This window comes from Corapipo altera, unplaced genomic scaffold (assembly GCF_003945725.1).
Source record: "Corapipo altera isolate COAL_440 unplaced genomic scaffold, ASM394572v1 67, whole genome shotgun sequence".
In the NCBI taxonomy this organism is placed as follows: domain Eukaryota; kingdom Metazoa; phylum Chordata; class Aves; order Passeriformes; family Pipridae; genus Corapipo; species Corapipo altera.
In genome coordinates, this window is record NW_020884906.1 from 2,750,996 (window position 1) to 2,768,916 (window position 17,921).

The following is a 17,921-nucleotide window of genomic DNA, read 5'->3' on the forward strand; positions in this document are numbered from 1 at the left end:
ATAGCTGCACCTTGTGAATGCTTGGGACTATTTAAAAATGCAAATAGCAGAGAGGGAAACTCAAGGTGACCCCTTTTTTCTCTCAGGAGGCAACTGTGCACTTCTGCCTTTCCCACTGTGTCCCAGGGGGCTTTGTGTTACACCTGGTCCCATGGCAAAAACCCTAGTTGGCACCTTGGGTTCCACAGTGACACTGCCTGCTGCCAGATCTCCCCCAGGACCTGGCAGGGCAGCCAGACATTTCTGCAGGAGCTTTCCAGAAGCAGGGCAGAGAAGAACAGTGTGTCCCAGCAGCTGCTGCCCATGACAGTCCTTTAGCACCCTCTGACAAAAGCAGTCTGAAGGGCCCTGACCTCTCTGACATCTCTGTCACAGCTCTTAGCACAAGTTCTCGCTCACCATTTTAAAGGACTCTCTGATACCAAAATTATACAGCAGAAAAATTGATTAGCAGTGAGGAAAAAACCCAAACAGGAACATCCTAATGCAGTGCTTGACCTTGCTTCTGCCGCTCCAAACTCCTGGCAGAGGCACCAAGAGGAGTTTGAGGCTGACTGTGCAGGATCCCTCCCCCCTCCAGCTCATCCTTTTCAGTACAGCCAGGTATGGAAGAGTCACAAATGAATGCAATACATCTTGATCCCTCCCAAAACATAATCCAACCTGACACAGGAATTCCAAGAGCAGGAGTTCGTGTGCACGAGTCAGCCTGGGGTAGGGGGTGTGACTGCATCTCATTTAGCTGCACGAAGCAAGGTTGCTGCTCACCTAGAGGTGAGGCTGCTCAGAGCCTCAGCAGCCAGCACCTCACTGCAGGTGGCAGGCTTGGTCTGGCACAGGACCGGGAGATCTCTGTGAAGGCAGCCAAGATTTATTAGAGAAATTTTAAATTCCAACGAGTCGGATACAAAGAGAAGCGGTGCTGCCTTCTGGAAGGCAAAGGTGTTTCTGACCTGTAGACACTGATAGAGGTTACCCAGACACCAGTGACCACAGCAGGTTTGACAGTGAAATGATCACCTTGCCGTCAATCTCTTAGGGGAGTCACAGTTTCCCTCTGCTCAGTACATCCAATGGGATGTGAACACCGTGTCAGCACATCACCACCACCTCCCGCCCGCAGCCTCGCTGCCTTTCCGCCGGGATGTCACCGTCTGCCTCAGCAGCATCTCTTCTGTCCCCACTCCATCCCAGCAGCTCTCCCCTCCCTCGTCTGCCGTGTTTGAACATCCAGAGCAACACATCTCTATGGAACATTTCTAAATTCAAAGTTAGGCTGCTCTCATCTTTAACAGGATGGAGGAATAAGAAGGTGCAGAACTCAAAATCTGTTATTAGACCTTAAAACTAAAAAGGAAAAAAAAAAAAGAACAAACAAACAACCAAAACCCACTGTTCATTTCTCATGGAGAATTCAAACCCTTCACTGTCATGTTCCTAGGAATGTGTTTGTTTTTTTTTTTCTGCTTGCAACAGTGAGCATCATGGAATTGTATCCTGGAGCACCATGGTGTTGTCCCGCCGGTGGGGTGAGCTGTCATAGGGCTGCACACAGCAGTGCTGCTGTCCACAGAGCTGTCAGCCCCAGGCTGGCTGTCAGTCTGAGCACGGGCAGGGCCCTCAGGGGCGGCGTGCCCGAGGTGCAGGAGCAGACCTCGTAGCCGTTCTCGGAGCGGCTCTCGTCGTGCTGCCCCGGCCTGGAGCGGGCCCCAGTCCTGCTGCTCCCGGCTGCCTGCGGGGCGTCGGCCTGCATGTCACTGCACACCAGCCAGTCTCTGGCGATGGACTGGGGGTAACCGGGCTGGGCCTCCAGCTCGCTGTCCAGCACCTTCCAGTACTCCTTGCCCCTGAAGAAGTAACTTGCACCTGCAAAGAAACCAAAAGCCAAAGGCAAGGTGAGCGGCGATGGGCGCCCTCCCGCTGGAACGCTTGAGTCAGAATCACAGAATGTTCTGAGTTGGAGGGGACCCACAAGGGTCATTGAGTCCAGCTCTTAAGTAAACGGCCCATACAGGGATCAAACCCATGACTTTGGTGTTATTAGCACCATGCTCTAGCCAGCTGAGCTAACCTCAGGGTCACTTGGAGCAGCAGAGGAGCATTCCCACCCCACCTGGGGAGTGGAGGCACATGAGACACCACGGCTTGTTGCCAGTACTCCCTCTTGCTGCAGGAGGGATGCTCCAAAAGATGATGCTGTGCCTGGCTGGGATCTCTCACAGCAAACAGGAGCCACCAGACAGTTGGAGGTGGATGGTGAGATTTTTGCCTCTTCTGTGGTGGGTCCTAGAGCAGATGCACCTTCTGGTACTGTGGGTGTGTGGGGTCAAGGCCCTTTGAATTTCCAACTGGACACACCATACACACCTCTCCATGGCCATCAGTGGACTGTCTTGTAACAGGGCATGGTGAGGCTGGAGACCTCACCTTCCTGTTAATGACCTGGAGTATGTGCTGCCATCCCTGGGCTCAGAAAAATAACCTGAGCCTGGCAGGGCCCTGGGAACCTTCAGCTCTCAAGTGCATTTTATCTGTTCTGAACTGGAGGCTGGGAACTCTCTAAGCAGGTCCCATGCTCAGGAGGACTCCTGCCTGTGGGAATGGCCTATCACTCTCAATAGCTTTGAAAATTCAGCCTTTCCCCTCTGCCTGGTTTAATGACTGCTATTACACCGTTAGGTTGCCAGTAAATAAACCCTGGAAGTGCCACTTTGTTGTGAGTGAATGGCTGGTTGTAAATGTCTCCTGTGACAAAATTTTTGTGGTCTTTTCAGCAGGAAGAAACCACTGAGAAATCTCATCCCCAGAAAACAAGTCGTAACTCTAGAGAAAACATCTCCTTTGAAAGTATTCTCTGTCTGCATCCTCATATAACCAGCTAAAAATCCAACAACAACAAAACCAGTGAGGAGCAAATCAGCCCATACCAGGATAAAAATCACTGCAAAGCAGCATCAACTGTGTTCTTTTAATAAAATGAAATTATTAGCCCCCCAGGATATTTTTGTTGCCTGTTTGAATTACAAAGTCTTTTAGTGAACAGTGTGGGGAGCTCTGGCTGGAAGCACACCTCCCTCTTCATCTTCCAGACACTGGGAACTGCCATCCCATCAGGGGCTCAGCAATTATGTCGGCAGGAGGGTAGAAAGGGCTTCAGCTCAATACAGCACTATTTTCTTTCTTGTGTTTTTTTGACCTGGCAGGTGGACTCACCATCTGACCACCTCATGGCATCATCTAAAGGGCTTGGTATTCCCTTCCACAGGATGGTCTCTGAGGGGTACCCGGGATCCATCCTCCGCTCGTGGTCGTCGTAGCGCCAGTACAGATTGTCCTTAAAGAAATAAGTCTTGTCATTGTGGGCCCAGGAGAAAGCAGCGTCGATTCCTCCCAGCGGCAGACCGAAGTCTGAAATGGGCCGTGGGTATCCCTCCTCCACGTTATTGTCCTTGAAGACCCAGTATCTGTCTCCTGTGGAAAGGAAAGAAGCACAGAGCAAAGTCACATTTGTTTCATGGCCAAAACCAGCATTCCCTCACAGACGAGCTGATGTTTCATTGTCTGTTGTGGTGACAAGCCTCAGGACTCAGCTCTTGGCATTTAAGGATGGCTATGGGAAGGGTTCAGCCCACTGGGGAACCTCTAGCTTTGAATAGTTGCTTTTTAGTATCAGGCTTTCACTGGACATAGCCCTGCTCTGCTTCTGAAAGCATAATGGTCCCAGGACATGAACATGTCCAGAGAGTTACTACAGTTGTCACTTTTATGCATTTGGTGGAGGCATTTGGTTTTCTGCCCCCTGGATTTCTGCCTGGTATCCAACTGGAAGAAACAAAGTTACATGCACTTTTAGTGGGCAAAACAGGCACCTTCTGCCTGGTATTGAGCTCCTGAGAAGCCAAGTGTAGTCCTGCGCTGGAAGAGAAATCACACTTCTAGAGCCAGACAAGCTGAAGGACCTGTGGGTTTTAAGGGATGTAACGAGGAGGTACAAGGGCTGGACAAATCCCAACTGAGCAGCTCACTGCTCTTCAAGTGTCTACACAGCCACCTCCTCAGCCCTACCTTGGGCAGTAGAGAACCATCAATATGTTTTTTTTTTCCCCCAGTAAAAATGAAGCATGACATAACTGGGCCTGGGTCTGTGTCAGAACAAGGAAATGAACCCAGATGTCCTTCATAATCCTCTAACCACTGGGGAAGTCTTTTTTACAACATCTCTTTGGGAACCTGCAATGTCCTTTTAGGTATTACACAACCTATTTTAAGGAGCAGACTTTTTTCCTCCCTCGGTTTTCTAGAGTATCTGAAGAGGCCCTTAAATGCATGCCCATGTGTCAGCAGCAGGACCTTAGAGGCCAAGGTAATTTGTGTGCTTTGGTTTCTGTCCAGAGATCAATGAAACAGTGCTGGAGGGAGAAAATGAGACAGTATTTTATAGCTGGATGGAAAATCCTGAGTTCATGGTAGGAGCTAGGCAGGACTAACACACACAGAGCATGCAGTGACCACAGACTGCTCTGCCTTGCAGAAGCAAGACACCAGCTATGGCACATCTGGAATTCCAGCCAGGAGGAGCCCCTGGACCTGAGCTGCTGTCTGTCTGTCCATCCCCAGCAAGCAGGGCAGGGAGGAAGGGAAGGAAGCGAGTGCTGCTGTGGTCTGCAGACCAGACTGGGAGTGTCTGGTGCCAGGCATAGGGGCTGCCATGCTCCAGCTGGCCCCATTCCCTCTGGGAAAGCAGAGCGGGGCAGGCTGCCTGAGGCAGCTGGACACACACACAGAGCCTTCCATGTGCTGCTCCGTGGGGAGATGCAGGGCTTGGCACATCTCTGCAGAGCTTGGCATGCCAGCGGTCCGGGAGGGCTTTGCCTGTGCTTGGAAAGACTTCTGCAAGCATAGGGGCTTGCAGAGGACATAAGCCATCCCTCCAGCCTGGGTGGAGGAACTGAAACCAAATTATTGCTTCCGGAAGGGCTTGGTTCAGCACTTCTGAAACTGGTAATTGCACCACATTTGGAGTAGAACGGTCCAGAGACAAAAAGCAATTTCCAGCCAGGAAGCACGGAGGGTTGGGATGTATTTAGCACTTTAAGTGCACAACCTTTCTGAAACAAGAGTCAGTGCCTGCCAGGAGCCTGGGTGACACTGAGGGCATGGGTGGCATCTAACCAGCATGAGTGGATGGTCTGTGGGGGACTCAGACATTTGTATAGGAACCAAGAGCTAATCTGTTCCTCCAGCTCTTCTGAAAGAAACAAGTGAGATTTTTTGAACTAAAATAGAGGATGACACCACTTATTTTAAGAAAAAAGGTAGTAACAAAAATAATCAGCAAAACCAAGCTCTTCAGTTTCATTTTTGTCCCCTCTATGACTTCTCTTCTCAGCAACAAATACTAAAAAGAGAAAAGGCCAAAGGAGGGACACAGCACCTGTGGAGTGTGGGGTGGTGGTGGTTTCTGCTTGTGTTTCATTCTTGAAAAGCTCAGATTTCAGTTACATTTGGCAGAACTTGATCTTCAATAACATTTCCCTCATTTTCTGGGGAACGTGACTGCTACCTTTTGCCTGCCCTCCTTGCCAGCTGCTTTCTCCTGCCTTGCTCATGGACAACAGATCTCAGACCTGCCCCGGGAGATGCTCAGTGGCTGGCACTGGTATCTCCTGCCTGCAGGTGAGGTCAAAATGCTGCCAAGGTACCCTGGCACCAGGCTCTACACCAAGGGGACACACATGCTCCCTCCAGCACTGTGTTTGCTCTCACCTTTGAAGAAGACAATCTTGTGGTCGCTGGTTCTCTCGTAGACCGCGTCCAGGCTGTCCAGGTTGAGCGGCAAACCCCGCCAGAAGCGGTGGATCTGAGCCGGCTGGAGGGAGACCAAGTGCTTATTGCGAGTCAGTCTCCAGAAGTACTTGCCTGGAGGGACAGACTGGACATTACTGAACCACACCCAACCCACCGTCGCCGGGGGATGAGCGCCGGGTGGGCGGCAGTGGCAGGAAGCAAAGCGTGTGAGATGGGAGCCGGGAATTAGAGCCACGCTGCTCTCCAGCAGCAGCTGTGACTGCTTTCTATTTCTGGCAGCCATTAGAAGAAATCCCCTTTTTTTTATTTGGATTAAAATAATCCTCTGGACATTGCACTGGAGTTGTTACACTCCTGGTCACGGTGTGAAGCTGTGCCACTGAGCCGGGGCAGGCAAGAGGAGACTTTCATCTCCTCCCTCCCTCCCTCTCTGCACGGGACCTGCTGGGAGCAGGTGGAAGCAGGCAGCAGCTGAGGCTGCACCAGGTAACAACAACCTTTAATGAGAGTCTCCAAAAAACATCCCTTTTCCTCCTGTCCCAGAGCAGCCTCAGCTTCCTGCACACAAATGCCCAGCTGCTTTCGTATTTGGAAATGTCTAGGATGCTACGATGAAAAATATAAGACAGGTTTTTTAAATGAAGAAAGGGAGTAAGAAAATAGAGGGGGAGGAAACCATATGAATAAATCTGGAAGGTTTGAGGTTGGGAAGGAGGCACAATTAAGGACTTTGGTACCATCTAGAGGTGCAGGATAAGCAGGGACTACAGTCCTGCAGAGCTCCCGGGATGAATGTACTGGTGGTGCCAACAAACACACTTCAGCACCTGCAGCAGCACTGCCCCAGCTTGGAAAGAGTATTTCTGGAATATTTGGGGTATTTCTGGAATATTTTGCGTAATTTGGGTTCCTCTGTGGGAAGGATGACAAACCTTTTCCTGCTAGCAGAACCTTATGTGGGATTTCCCGAGGAGTCTTAATGCTTTTTAGGGGCAACTCAAAGAGCAACTCTGCACTGGCTTTGGGATTCTCAGTCTGAGTTTTTGCAGCACTCTCCACGCTGTGTTTTCCTTGGAGAGCTCCACAAAGTGATGTGAGCCAGAGTAAGATGTCTAAGAGGCAACTCTCGACTTTGTCTCATATTTGTTATTGCCTGTTAGAAATTATTGCATGTTATTTACATCTGCTCTTGCATGGATTCCCAAGGGGAGATAAGCAACAGAAACCAAAGAGGCATTTTCAGATTTGTATTCATGACACTCAGCCCTTTCTCCAGAGCTGGCAGATTGTGACACTGGCTTTTAAAATTTTATGGAAATTGGATCTTAGCCTAATAATGCAGGAGGCAAAACCCTAACACTTAAACATCTGCAGAGAGGGAGTTTTATTCTAATTATATGGATTTATATTATATTCTTGTTCTTCTACTCCAGTTTGCCTATTTGCTCTATCTGACTGAAACACACGAATGAATAATACATCCCAATGTGGTAGGAATTGCCATAATTACAGATTCTTTTTAAGAATGTAAAAAAACCCAAGGATTCAAATTTGGTGGCCATTTTACATTGATGGAAACATATGGAATTAAATAAAGATGATCTCTGCATCTCTAATTAGCAAGGCACTAGATTTTCAGACAGATTTTCACTTTTTTCAGCAAGAAATAGAGCTCAACACAATTCCTTCCTTAGCAGACCAGTATCTGAATGTTGAAGTGCCCTGGGCTCATCAGAGACACGAAGGGAAGCCCCGGTGCTTTTGACATTCAACCCTCTGTAAGTGATGGGCTCAGTGGGTGAGCAGCTGCAGCAAGCACACTTTAAATCTACCCTCAAAAAGTCAGGCATAGCCTGAGTTGTTGGTTGCTTTGGTTGGGTTTTTGATAAGCTGTCGGGAAAAAGAAAGGAAATAAAGCAGTTAAGTAGCAAGGAATTGTGAATGTGACGGCCCGGCCTGCTCCCCAAGTGCTGCTGTTGCAGGGATGATCATCAGCCAAAGCAAGATCCACAGGGGAATTGCTGCCATTAGCATGCAGAAACAATTCAAAAAACAACCCCCCAACCTCATGTTTGTTTAAAAAGCTCCATTTAAACCCCTCTCTGAGCTGGCAAACTAAGCACGATAAAAGCCAAGTGCAAGTCCTGCTGTCCCAGTATGTGGATGGTGGGTTCAGGCAATTGCTTTCTTTAATCCCAGGTAATTCTGATCCCAGCTGTGCACCACGCTGTCCAGATTTTGGATGCCTCTGGCAAGACTGCTGCACACACCGTGCAGACACACACGCAGGTCAACGGTGTTTAAAACTTCAGGAGTCTGTAGTGAGGCCCCTACATCAAAGCCAGTAGCGATTTCAAAGTGTGGAGAACCCAGCATTGCCTTCAATATGACAATCCTGGGAGCTCTGAGGAGCTCCAGTCCTGCTGCTTTCCAGCCAGGGAACCAGCTGGACCAGCTCAGAACAAAATGTCCATCAATGGAGGGAGCTCAGCACTAGAGGTCATTAAAATCCTGCCCCAGAGGTGACATCCCCGTTCCTTGGTGCCCAGGGTGGTTCAGGGGCAGTGATGGGGGCTCCAAAGGAGGTGGTGGGCTCTGCAGGCAGATGTGCAGCTAGCATCCACTGACCCTGAGATCTTTACATTTGCATTTCGGCCCAGAATAAATATATCCAAAATAGACACCGAGATGGATTTATCTCTGCTTCATCATTTTTTCCGCTCTGAAAGACAGACAGCCACTTATCCCGACACCAGTCCATGTCTCTGATTTTCCCTTCTTCACTGTGGCCTTTTGGAGCTGGCATCTGAACAAAGAACATTGTGGAACAGCCTCTGTATTGTGCTCCCCGCAGAGCACAGGCAGCACTGAGATCTCTGGAGACCGTGTGTGACCCAAGGCTCACACTGTGATACCCGCATGGGTTACACAAGCCTGGACGCTGCTGCTCATCCCTGGGGCTTCTGCTTCCCTGCTGGATGGCTTTGGGGTGGCCAGGGATGGAAAGAAGTGCCCAGTGGGCATTTTTACATCTCAGAAAGATGACAAAGAAACCCCACAGAGTCCAGCCTACACGGGCTCTGTACAGCTGAGGAGGCACCAATGGGATCCTTGTCAACAACTGGGCACCCTGGGGACACCCTGCCAGCAAGTGTTTGCTGGCACGAAACCAGATGGTTTGCAATTGCACACACACTGTCTTTGAGTGATGCACAGCAAGCAGCATTAGGGAAGGTGGAGCTTGGAAGGAAAGGAAGGTTGGAAGTATCTCAGAAAAACAGTGGAGTGTTGTTGCTGTTCTGCTCATCTCTGGTTCAGCCTCGATTTTGACTCTGATAGTGCAGACATCAGATTTTAGTTCTTCACCTGGGCAATCCAGTGGGATGGATGAGAGTACAAATCGCTGTGCTGGATTGTCACCAGTCCGGCTGCTTCAGGGGGAAGTGTTAAATCCCAGGATTGGCACATGGACATGCACCTGCTCTGTCTGGAGTTAGAACACACATCCCTCACGAGGACCACACCAGCTGCACACCATGGGGACTTGGGCAGGTGGGTTTGCCTCCAGTGGTCTCTCCTCCCTGACCACCCACCAGAAGCCCCCTGCTTGTGCCACGGAACTGCTCTTGGCCACAGATCCCACAGGTTCACTGTGCTCTGGGTTAAACAACATCAATTTTGATAATTTCAAAATAAATTGTGTTTTAGTTTCACTGGCTTTTCCCTTCTTTTTCTTCTTTTTGGATAAAAGAAATGCTTGATTTACTGCTCCATCTTTTGGATACCTCTCCCCCATCCCTTCTCCTCCTCCTCCCTCTCAGTCCCCAGGTGTGGGAGGTGCCTCCCTGGGTCTGCAGCCCCAGGGACCAAAACCCCCAAGGCAGCTCATCCTCACCACCCACCCCACACTTTGGTGCTGTCACAGCACTGCCACCACAGGGTGACACAGGCACAGAGCCCTGGTGAGTGCTCACCTTTGAAGAAGAAAGCCTCTCCCCGGATCTGGGCCACGGCGTCGAAGTGTGTGTTGCATCTGTTGGGCACATCCCGACGGAGCCTGTGGAAAGGTGCCTGGGTGAGCACAGCCCGGGTGGACAGTGAGGGCCTGTGTGCCCCCAATGCCTCCCATCCCACGGACTGCATTACCCCTGCTCTGGAACCCCTGGCAGAAGACTGCAGGCTGTGCCTGCCTGACATTCCTGATGCTCAAACCCAGCCACGTGCCCGGGGATTTCCGAGGCGAGTTCAGGCAACCCTCAGCCTGAAGACAGCTTGTGGCACACACCCCTGGGCACCAGAGGCTGGGAGTCGAGCGAGGACACGCTCTGCATCTACCAGGCAGCGTAGCTGGTGAGGGCTGAGCTGGCCTCCCAGTCCCCCTGGCACAGCGTGGCTGCCCCAGGGCAGCAGGACACGTGGATAGCAGCCAAGCAGCATCTCGCTCCAGCAGCTCAGGACGTGGCTGCTCCAAGGCTGAGCTCCCAAACGCCAGTGAGAGGTGACAGAGCTGCAAACCAGAGAGCAGCTGAGCCAAAACAGAGGGATCTGGAGGAGCAATGATGCCACGAGATACCTGGTGAAAAACACCTGGTGAAAGGCACCCAGCAAGTGGCAGCTGAGATACTGAGCTGCTTTAACAAGGTGGGTGGGGAAGGCAGAGAACATGAAGGACAGAGAGCCACAAAGCCCATGTAACAAATGGTGATTGATGGAGGAACAAGGAGAGAATGCCGGGAACACACATGGAAAAGCTGCTGTGGGTGACAGGGAAGAATAAATCTAATCTGCTGATAGAAAAGTTGTGCAGGCTGCCAGCACCAGCTTCACTGCCCTCTTTGGCCACGAAATGACAGATGTGGAGGTGAACCACACCCACCCTCCCAGCACATGGGGCAGAACCAAGGGGGTTGGCACAAACAAGTTTTCTGCTCCTCCTGCTGCTGGTGTGAGACGATGGTCAGGAGTCAGCAGCAGGGAGAAAGGCTCTCACCTTTCGAGGTCAAAACACAGCCACAGAGAGCCCTGTGGACAAGCGCTGGTAGAAGCTACGCGGGCAGAAAGATAATTAATGGCATTCAGCACATTCCAAAAGAAAAAAGAACCAAGAGGTGAAGGTGACCTGCTGCATCTCTGCCACTCTCACTTGGGGCACTCCTGGTATCTGGCAAAAATGTGTGTGACCATCACCTCCCGTCTTTTTGTTCCGTGTTCCTTCTTCTCTGAACTGTCCTGCTGTCCTGGCAGTAAAGCAATTTGGTAACTCCAACGTTTATTAATGAGCTAGATCCAGAACTTAATGAGGATATGCTGGTTGCTTGATGACATCAGTGTAAGCAGTCCTTTGCCAAGGCAAACCTGTGTTGGAGTCAGGCTATCGCTCCACTTGTTCCAGTATTCACCCCCACAGGTACATTGGGGAGTTGCTCACCATGGAAAGATTTAGGTCAGTTATGCTTGGGCAATTCAGGATACTGCTGAGGAAGTTTGATTAAAATTTCAGCAAGGATGAATTTACCTGAGGGTGATGGGGACAAATTTCTCTTAGTATGAGTAAAATTTTGAGTCTTAGGGAATCATCCAGAGGTCCAGAGAGAAATACCAAAGCCAGAGTGATCAGGCAAGACACTGACAAAGCAGAGCTTTGCTACTACACATCCTGTGCAGGGAAGGAACAAATCTGACTTACGGGACAGTGGAGCGGTTCTCTGGCAGCTCTGGCAGGATGGGATGGTCATCTGTTTTGCTCACTTCAGGCTTGGCTGTGGGGGACACAGATTCCCTGACTCCTGTGTGGAAAGACAAGAAGCGGTAGAGGGGAACACCACCCTCCCCACCAGCTCCACTCGCTCCAGAAAACAGCTACTCCAGTGTGTCCTCCCACAGCAGACACGGGCTGTAGCCGGGTGAGGGACACAAACTTACCATAGAGTTGCCAGATCCTGACTTTGTCCTCGTAAGGCAGGTCATACTTCAGAGGGTCTCCCACTGGACCTTGGTAGTAGGGTCTCATGATAGACTCTATGGCAGAGATGTGGGTCAAGCCAATGGCATGGCCAAACTCGTGGACAGCTACAGCAAACAGGTCCATCCCGTGGGCATCTGGAGATAAAGACCCAATTGAAATAAAAGTCACTGCATGATGATTGTATTTGGGGGATTTGGGTGGGCTCTGGGAAAAAGTGCAGGTATATGTTGAATGAATGGAAAAGAAAAGCTTTGGAACAGGTGAAGTTTTTTTCTCCAGCTGGAGACTAAAGTGTATCATACAAAAATAGAAAGCAAGCCAGACATCAGCCCACACCAGCCTCTTATACCCAGATCACTGTTGGCACCTGAGGAAGAGCCAGACAAACGGCTGAGAGAACATCCAGGTCACAACCATCTGCCCTCCCGGCTGCCTGGCACAGCGGGGCCACAGCATCACCCCCTGTACCTCACGCCTGCCTGTGCAGCTGCTGACACAGCCCTGCTGTTGCCCAAATACCAGATTTCAGCAGCCACTAGCCAGGAGCTCGTCGAAGCCTGTGAAGATGAGCCGAGCCGTGTGCCAGGGAGCCGGTGAGTGCTGGCAGTGCCCGCAGCGCTCTGCGGGGCTTTCTCTGCCTGGCACCGTGTGCCAAACCCCCCACTCACACCTTCCTGCACGCACACAAACACAGGGGTGGTCACCTGCTCATCAGCCACCAACCTGCTCGTGTGACTGCTGCCCTGACAGGGGCAGGTGACCATGTCCAGCTCATTTTTAGAGGATTTACCCATCTTCTCCTGTTCCACGCTTTGTGATGCAGCTCTGGCATCTGCTCCCTTGGGCAAACACTTTGATCCTCACACACCACACTGGGCATCAGAGAGACTTTGCTGGACATCAGTACCTCCTCCTTGGATGACTTTTTCCCCTCTGTCTGGGCTATGTCCATTATATTCTTTTCCTCAAGATTCCTTATTTGCAATCCAAGCCCTAGTGCCTCACACCACACCCACACACAGACCCATCCCATCCTCTCCCGTGCCTCAGACACTCAGGTCAGGGGTTAATGCCTGCTTCCAAACATACACCACTGCTGCCAAAGCAAAGGAGGAGATGCTCCCAGGAGGTGTATGGGACTGATCCTGCTCAGTGCCCTCCCACTGCCCAGCCCCAGGCCAAGCTCCCAGACCACTGCTGGGCCAAGTGCCCGTGGAATTTCTGCCCTTCACTGCACAGCAATGCCCTGCAGAGCAGTACCAGAGAGCAGCAATGATTTGAACTGGGGTTCTTACAAAGATCATGATTTCAAGTATTGTAATAAACAGGCAGTGGAGCTCAGGGGAGTGTCACGTTCCCTGAGTGTGGTTGGAGCTAAAGGAGATGTTGCACAGAAGCAGCCATGGCTAATCCTGCACAGTCCTTAGTGCTCCCCACCAGTCCTGGGGTGTTGGAGGGGGGATATTTTTTGCTGAATTTTGCCTTTTCCTTCATGACTATTATTTACAGTGTCTGTGAAGAGCTGGGATTTTTATAACCTGTGCTGTTTTCTCCAGCACTAGGGGAGAAAAAGACATATGCTCTCTGACATTTTAATGCCAAACCGACAACCTTGGGGATATTTTTATATCACCTACCAAGTTGTTGTTTTTGAATCACTAGGGAGAACAAAATAAATAAAAGATGAAGCTCAGATAGCTCCGAGCTTCAAAACAGAGGGCAGCTTTCTCCCTGTCGGGTTCATCCCCTCATCCCTCAGTGGTGCTTGGAGGGACACTCCCTGCAGGAATGCTGGCTCTGAGCTCACTCCTTCGCATGGATTTGTTTCACAATGAGTGTCCCAACCACCAGCTACACAAGGGGCACCATCCTGACCCCATCACTGACACATCTGCTGTGGCAAGCTGCTGACTGCAGCGCTTCCCCCTGCCCTGTGTGTCCACAGAGCACAGCTGCTGCTTTTTTTCCTTCCCCATAAGGGCCAATAAACCAAAAGCACAGCAGCGTGAACCAAGGAGCAGGTGTAATCCTGAAGGATCAGCCTGTCCAGACCTTTAGCCTTCACCTCAAGACCTCCTCCAGCACGTCTGGTGAACACTCCTGCCCGTGAACACTCAGGGGGATGGACGGAGGTCAACTGGTGGGCAGGAGGAGAGAGGGGGGGAGGAAGAAGGTATTAGCTGCTTTCAGAGAAGACGATTAGGTCTAAACAATGTCATTAAGCTGAGGCAGCAGGATCCCCCCCAGGGAGGCTGGCAAAGGAGGTGGAGTGACAAGTAAATTAGCAGCTGGTGACTCTTGTCAAAACGCCACAAAGGTCGGGGATCTGATCCCCACAGATGGCTTTGCAGCTTAGGAACACTCGCTTCTGAAAGTCCCTCTGCTTATTAAAACTTTGCTCTAACCAGAGGAGATGAAATAAAAAATAAAAAGGAATAAACCTGTAACTTGTAACCATCCTGATGTAAGGTAACGTACATGAGATGGCAGGAAAATCCCAGTGCTCACATCACAGGGGGCTTTTTACCTGCAGAACACAGAGCTCTTTCCAGGCAGGTCACCTTATAATAATATACTTTAAAAACAAGAAAGTAGGATGTGTGACAGCGAAGCCACCCAAAAGATATCAAAGTCAGAGAATGCAGTCCCCATTCAGGAGCACCAAGCAGCCACACACCCAACCTGCAGCCTTCCAGGCCCAGGAGAGATGGGAACTGGGGGTGGGCAGTGGGGAGCTCTGCAACTGCTGGCATGATGGGGAGAACCACGGAGATGCCATTGAGGCTTGCAGGAACACAGAATACCCTCGACTCTGCCTGGAGTGATTTTGCTAGCAGGGCTGAGAGGGGGATCAGAAGAAGGTGGTGGGATCCTGAAGCCTGGGGTCAAGGTGTAGCAGAGGCTAAACCACTCTAACCACCAGAGCAGAAGATGGAAACTGGGAGCCCTTGTGCCTGGCTGCAGCTCTCCCACCCTGACCCACCTGATGATCGGAAGGTCCAATATTCGTCGTCGTCGAAATGAGTGTCTCCTGCTGTGTGGTGGTCCCCAGGGAAGAAAGCGTGTGCCACCGTCCCACCAGGCCCATCAAAGGGATAGCCATCGTTGTGGTCTGCCTTGGAGAAGTCTATCTGGATGTCAGCATTGTTTCCTGCCACCTCGTGGAAATTCAGCGGGGTGATGTCGCTCCAGACCTTCAGGGCATAGTACATCAGGGCTCGGACCGTGTCGTGGCCCAGGTGGGATTCTTTCGGGAAGGTGCGAACTCTGAAATAAAGAGGGCAAAGAAGAGGACAGGTCAGTAGCACCAAAGAGCTCCACGGGCCACAGGAATTGGCTCTGCAGCTGGCTGGTGCATCACAGAGCCTCAGTGAGGCCTTCAGAGCTCTTGGCGCTCCCCTGAAGTGCCCTAACGCCCTTCATGGGTGTGTCCTTAAATCTCAGAATCACATCAGTTCCAGGGCTGTGAGGATTTCAGAGACTGAGTTTGGGTCTTCTGGAAATACCAAGCCAGTCTTGCCCACCAGAGTGTGAAATACAGCCAACATCTGAATCCTGACACCTCCCAACCCTGCTGTGCCAGGGGGCAGTCAGCCTCAGAGCCACACTTCGTGCACAAACTCTTGTTAATGCCCAGGACCTCAGGACTACAACCCTTGTCCAGCCTTGGAAATGCCAACATCATGACTCCCTTTCCAGAGCTTGCCCATTTTTTTTTTCCCAAGCTCCCTTTCAGACCTATTGATAATTATTTTCTCACCACTTATTCGTCCAAGTGCAACCCAAATATACAAATGCTGTTGACGTCTGAAGCCTCTGCATCACACGCAGGCCCATCAGTCTTCTTGCAAAAAAACCCAGCAGGTCATTGCTCATTCTTATTGCACACACACAGAAATCCAGGACGGATTTGATGCCTCCATATATTTCCCAGCATGTCTGCTGGAGTTATAAAATATACTTTGAAATCAGAGCACTGCCAGCAATCTCACAGACTGCAATCCATAACAAGGAGGAAGAGGAAAGGATGCATTTTATGTAAATTCAGGATGCCTCAAGCCTATTGCCTGAAGGAGACGGGTGACCTGATGGAGCACTGCAGTTGAGAAGCTCTTGACTTGCTTCTTGGTAGAAAAAAGCATCGATGAGCAGGGGCTTGCAACACTTCTGCATTCATCTCAGGGCTATTCCTGTCTCTCTGTATCAGCACTGCCTCCCATGGTCCCCAGCTCTGCCTTGCCCTGGGAGAGAAGCCAGGTGGGACAACCTGTGTGCTGGAATCCGTCCTTCAGCTGCACAGTTCCACCCTCCCTCTTGGGCTGGAATGGAAAAAAGTCAATGTTTTCTGTATAAGCCAACTTTGAAAAAGAATTCCTAATATTGTTGATTTAATAGAGGAGATGAAAAGACAAAGATGAAACAAGGCACGCTGGCTTCTAAAGGAATATGTTTAGATAATCTTTCATTGACTATTTTGACAAAAATATACACACTTTCCAAGCAAATGTACTGTTGACTGAGTAATTATTGACAGAAACCAATTCTGCTGGAAAATTTCTGGCCAGCTCTACCCCAGTAATAACAGATACTTTATTTCTTGTGCACCAGCACACCAACCAAAGTGTTCATGAAATATTCATGGCTTGAGAGATTTTTAAAGGCTGAAGCAACAATTATGATCACCTTGCTTGCCCTCCCACATAATACAGCTGGGAAAGCATCACTCAGCTCCACACCACTCCCCAGCATCAGTGTGCAGTAATGACCTGACTACACTTCAAGAGGTAATTACAGGTGTCAGAAAGGGATGTCACATTGCTCAAGCTCTTCCTACACACAGTGATTTGGGTGCCAGGAGACACCATGGATCAGAGATGGGGAATAGGAATAACTTGGTGGCTGAGGTTGGGAGCTCTTCCTTTCACAAATATTTGCATATATCATTTTGCCTTCAGAGACAGGCAGCCCAAGCCTGGGCAGAACTAGTCAGGGTTAAATCTAGGACAGAACAAAAAGGGACTCATGGGAACAAGCAGAAATCTCACTAACAGTTTCTCTGCAGAGCTTGGGAAGCTCATCCTAGAGATGGTGGGAATGGGATGGGTGAATCAGGCAAAACACATCACAGCCAAATGAGCAAAAGTCATTCATATCTTTGCCTTTGCCATCCCTAAAGTCTTTGGGCAAAGAAAGACCTTATCAATTACTCTAAATGAGTTAACATAAATGTAACATCAGATAATTGTAGGACTTTAAAGAAAACACATTTGTGAAGAAGACAGCACAGAGGTACAAACAGTATGAATGTGGGATTAGAAAATACAATTTTCAGGCAATTTATAATTTATAGAAGAGACTGTGGCTGGATGTAATCCTCTACAGAAAGGTCACCTGGTTTCCAGATATTCTTTAACTGGGTGTTCTTCGTCTTTGACAACACTCCTCTGGATTTAGGTAAAGCCTTTGCTGCTTTAATTTCTGCTGAATAAGTCATTATACATGTAAAACACACCATGTTTAGCCCAGGAATTATGACCTTTCTCCAAGATCACGGTGCCTAGGGCACAGACTCACATTCAGAGACACTATCTGCTCTTTCCTTTGCAAGCCACGTGAGCTTTTCTTTCCTTCCTTTTCCAGCTGTAGAATGAGAATAATAAATCAGACCTCTCTTGTAAAAGGATGGGGGATAAAAAGCCCTGTCTAAAGAGACAAACATTATTGATATTCATCCCAAGCCCTGACTCCAGAAACATTAGATTAAGGCAGAAACACTATCAATACCTATTTTGCTTCTTATAAAAGGTCCTACACCTCTGAGCTGACCCACATTTTATTAACATGCTGCAGGTGTAAGTGAAAAGTCCCCCATCCTTTATTCATTATCACCATCATTTTTCAGGAGAATCCCATCAGGGTTTTTCAATTCAGCATCTGATTTGATTGCTGGAGCTCTTCTAATTGTTTTCAATGAGATTAGAAAAAGACTATTATGCTGATAGGACTTTCGTCAGCGTTGCATTACCCAGTTCCACTGAAAAGGAGGCACATTTCTAACATCATGCAGATTAATAACCTTCCTCCTGCCTTGATTGTTATTATTATTATTATTATTATTATTATTATTATTATTATTATTATTATTATT

General features: G+C 49.5%; 1 protein-coding gene across 2 annotated transcripts in view; it reads right to left on the reverse strand.

Annotated features, from left to right (window-relative positions):
* Positions 1 to 858: 858 nt before the first annotated feature.
* The window catches only part of MMP17 (matrix metallopeptidase 17), a 61,708-nt gene continuing 44,645 nt past the window's right edge, over positions 859 to 17,921 (reverse strand). For both annotated transcript variants that reach the window (XM_027652309.1, XM_027652310.1), the window contains exons 4-10: positions 14,757 to 15,040; positions 11,731 to 11,907; positions 11,495 to 11,594; positions 9,783 to 9,865; positions 5,767 to 5,919; positions 3,214 to 3,471; positions 859 to 1,866 (exon numbers count right to left, since the gene is read on the reverse strand). In XM_027652309.1, the coding sequence (XP_027508110.1) occupies positions 1,538 to 1,866; positions 3,214 to 3,471; positions 5,767 to 5,919; positions 9,783 to 9,865; positions 11,495 to 11,594; positions 11,731 to 11,907; positions 14,757 to 15,040 (1,384 nt within the window). In that variant the 3' untranslated portion in view covers positions 859 to 1,537. The remainder of the gene's footprint in view (positions 1,867 to 3,213; positions 3,472 to 5,766; positions 5,920 to 9,782; positions 9,866 to 11,494; positions 11,595 to 11,730; positions 11,908 to 14,756; positions 15,041 to 17,921) is intronic.